The sequence below is a fragment of the Gracilinanus agilis genome, chromosome 6 (genome assembly GCF_016433145.1).
Source record: "Gracilinanus agilis isolate LMUSP501 chromosome 6, AgileGrace, whole genome shotgun sequence".
NCBI lineage: Eukaryota > Metazoa > Chordata > Mammalia > Didelphimorphia > Didelphidae > Gracilinanus > Gracilinanus agilis.
Window position 1 is genome coordinate 284,630,954 of NC_058135.1, and position 2,305 is coordinate 284,633,258.

At 64.7% G+C, this 2,305-nt stretch overlaps 1 protein-coding gene across 1 annotated transcript; it reads left to right on the forward strand.

Annotated features, from left to right (window-relative positions):
* The first annotated feature begins 36 nt into the window (after positions 1–36).
* On the forward strand, positions 37–1,005 carry LRRC10B (leucine rich repeat containing 10B). Its single transcript, XM_044680793.1, has one exon. The coding sequence runs from the start codon at positions 37–39 to the stop codon at positions 1,003–1,005; it is 969 nt and encodes a 322-aa protein (XP_044536728.1).
* Positions 1,006–2,305: the final 1,300 nt, after the last annotated feature.

Sequence of the window (2,305 nt, forward strand, 5' to 3'; positions counted from 1 at the left end):
GAGGGGCCGGTCCCCGGCTGGGGCCATGAGCGCGGGATGGGCACGGCCGAGTCGACACTGGACGAGCTGCCGTCGGACGTGGCGGAGCAGCTGCGCGACGGGGATGAGCAGCTGCTGGAGCTGAGCGGGAGGCGACTGCGGCGGCTGCCGACGGCGGCGTGCGCGCTGCTGGGCCTGCGGCGGCTCTACGTGAGCGGCACGGGCCTGCGTGAGCTGCCCGACGAGATCGAGGAGCTGCGCGAGCTGCGCATCCTGGCGCTGGACTTCAACAAGCTGGAGCGCGTGCCCGAGGCGCTGTGCCGCCTGCCGCGCCTCAGCCGCCTCTACCTGGGCGGCAACCGGCTGCCGGGGCTGCCCGCCGACTTCGCGCAGCTGCAGAGCCTGCGCTGCCTGTGGCTCGAGGGCAACCACGTGCGGCGCTTCCCGCGCGCGCTGCTCCGCATGCCGGCGCTGCAGTCACTGCAGCTGGGCGACAACCGGCTGCGAGGCCTGCCCGCTGAGCTGCCCCAAATGGAAGGCCTGCGGGGCCTCTGGCTCTACGGCAACAGGCTCGAGGTCTTCCCCAGCGTGCTGCTGCGCATGGGCCGCCTGCGCATCCTGGACGTGGACCGCAACCAGCTGGGCGGCTTCCCCGACCTGCGGCCCCTGCGCGCCCTGCGCCTCTTCTCCTACGATCACAACCCCGTCACTGGGCCGCCCCGGGTCCTCGACACCGTCTTCCTGGTGGGGGAGGGCGCCGTAGAGCGCATGGCCGAGCGCGACGAACCGCCCCCGCCCCCAAAGCCCCGGCCCCGGCCCCCTTCAGCCCCGACTCAGCCGCCAAGCCCTCGCCCAACCCCGCCTGCCCAGGAGCCCACGGAGAACACTGGGGACCAGGAGGAGGAGGAGGAGCCCGAGGAAGAGGAAGAAGAGGAAGAGGAGAGGGAGAAGGAACCCCAAGAGGAGAGCCCGCTGTGTGCAGGCCACAGGCCCCTTGGCCTCCCCAGGAAAGGAGAGCCCACCTGAGCCCCCAGGGGCCGACCCTCTCCACTTGGCTTAGAGCTGGGCCCCTGTGGGCACCAAGAACAGCCCACGGGGCAGTTGCCCATTACACAGCCCAGCTGCGCTACTGCCATGCAGGACAGCCCAAAGGGACTCCCTTTCCTGCCTTCCCGTTTCTGCCTGGGCTTACATTGGGGTACATCCCCTGCCATGGGCCACCACCTTCTTCCTCTCCTAGAGGTCGCTGGCTCTCACCATGGGAACCACAGCCCTGCTCTGAAAGGACTGGAGGCTGGTCCCTTCTGGGCCACATTGGCCTTAGCCTGGAGCTGGGACTGGGCGGTGCTCACCAGGGAAGGAAGACTCCAGTCCTGGGGTCCCAGGAGGCCGGGAAGGGCCTGTGTTTAGCACCGAATCACCTCCCCCCCTCAGCGGGGATCCTACATACCTCTTTGGGCTATTTCTTGGTCTTGGGGCCTGCAGCCTAAGCAGTATTGGGCAGCAAGGGAAGGGACAGGCCCGTGGGCCCTCTGGTGTTTGGAGTGGCCCTGCCCTACCCCCAAGTGTTTTCCTCAGCTTGTTACTGGAATCACACGAGGAAGAATCGTCCCCCGGAATGGAAGCTGTTCCCTCCAGCTGTCAAGTTTGAAAAGAAGCTGACGTGCCTGAGCCAGGCCTCCCGTCTCGGCTCCCTCTGCCCCCCAGAGAGGTCCTCTGCATGGTGGGAACCAGGCAGCCCACACAGCAGCTCTTTCCATTCCCATAAATGGGCACATCTGGGGCAGCTGACATGGAGCAGGGGATGAGACTGACCGGCCCTGCCTTGCTTCCTCTTTCTTTCCTCCTTGGCCAGGGACACCGGGGATCCCTGTCGCCCCTTCCCCACTTCCCACGGGCAGGATCATTTACCATCCGAGCAATAAAGGGAAGATGTTTTCTAAGGCAGAGCCGGGCAGGAACTGGGGTAACTCAGGGACGCTGTCAGGGGACACAGACAGGGTAAAAGAAGGATATTCTTTAAAAGAAAAATTATGTCTGTAAACATAAATTCTATTTCCTGGTGAAAGAATCCTCGTTTCCCACATGCCTGTTTATTTAGAAGCCCCGGGAGAGGGCTGGGCTGGGCTCCGGTTAAAGTGTCTGCTTTTGATTCTCTCTGTGGCCTGGCCAGCTTGGATCCCTTCCCCAGCCTTATCCTCCCTCTGCCCCCCATCCATCCACCAGCCCTGCCAGCTGCCTGTCCAGGCTGGGGACTGTCTGCCGGCTACCACTACTTTGCCCTGCTCTCCTGCCATCCAAGTGCTGTCCCCTCGTCAGCCTGCGT

What these genes read in the sequence shown, in the direction of transcription:
- LRRC10B (XM_044680793.1), top strand. Translation starts at nt 37, where the DNA reads ATGGGCACGGCCGAGTCGACACTGGACGAGCTGCCGTCGGACGTGGCG.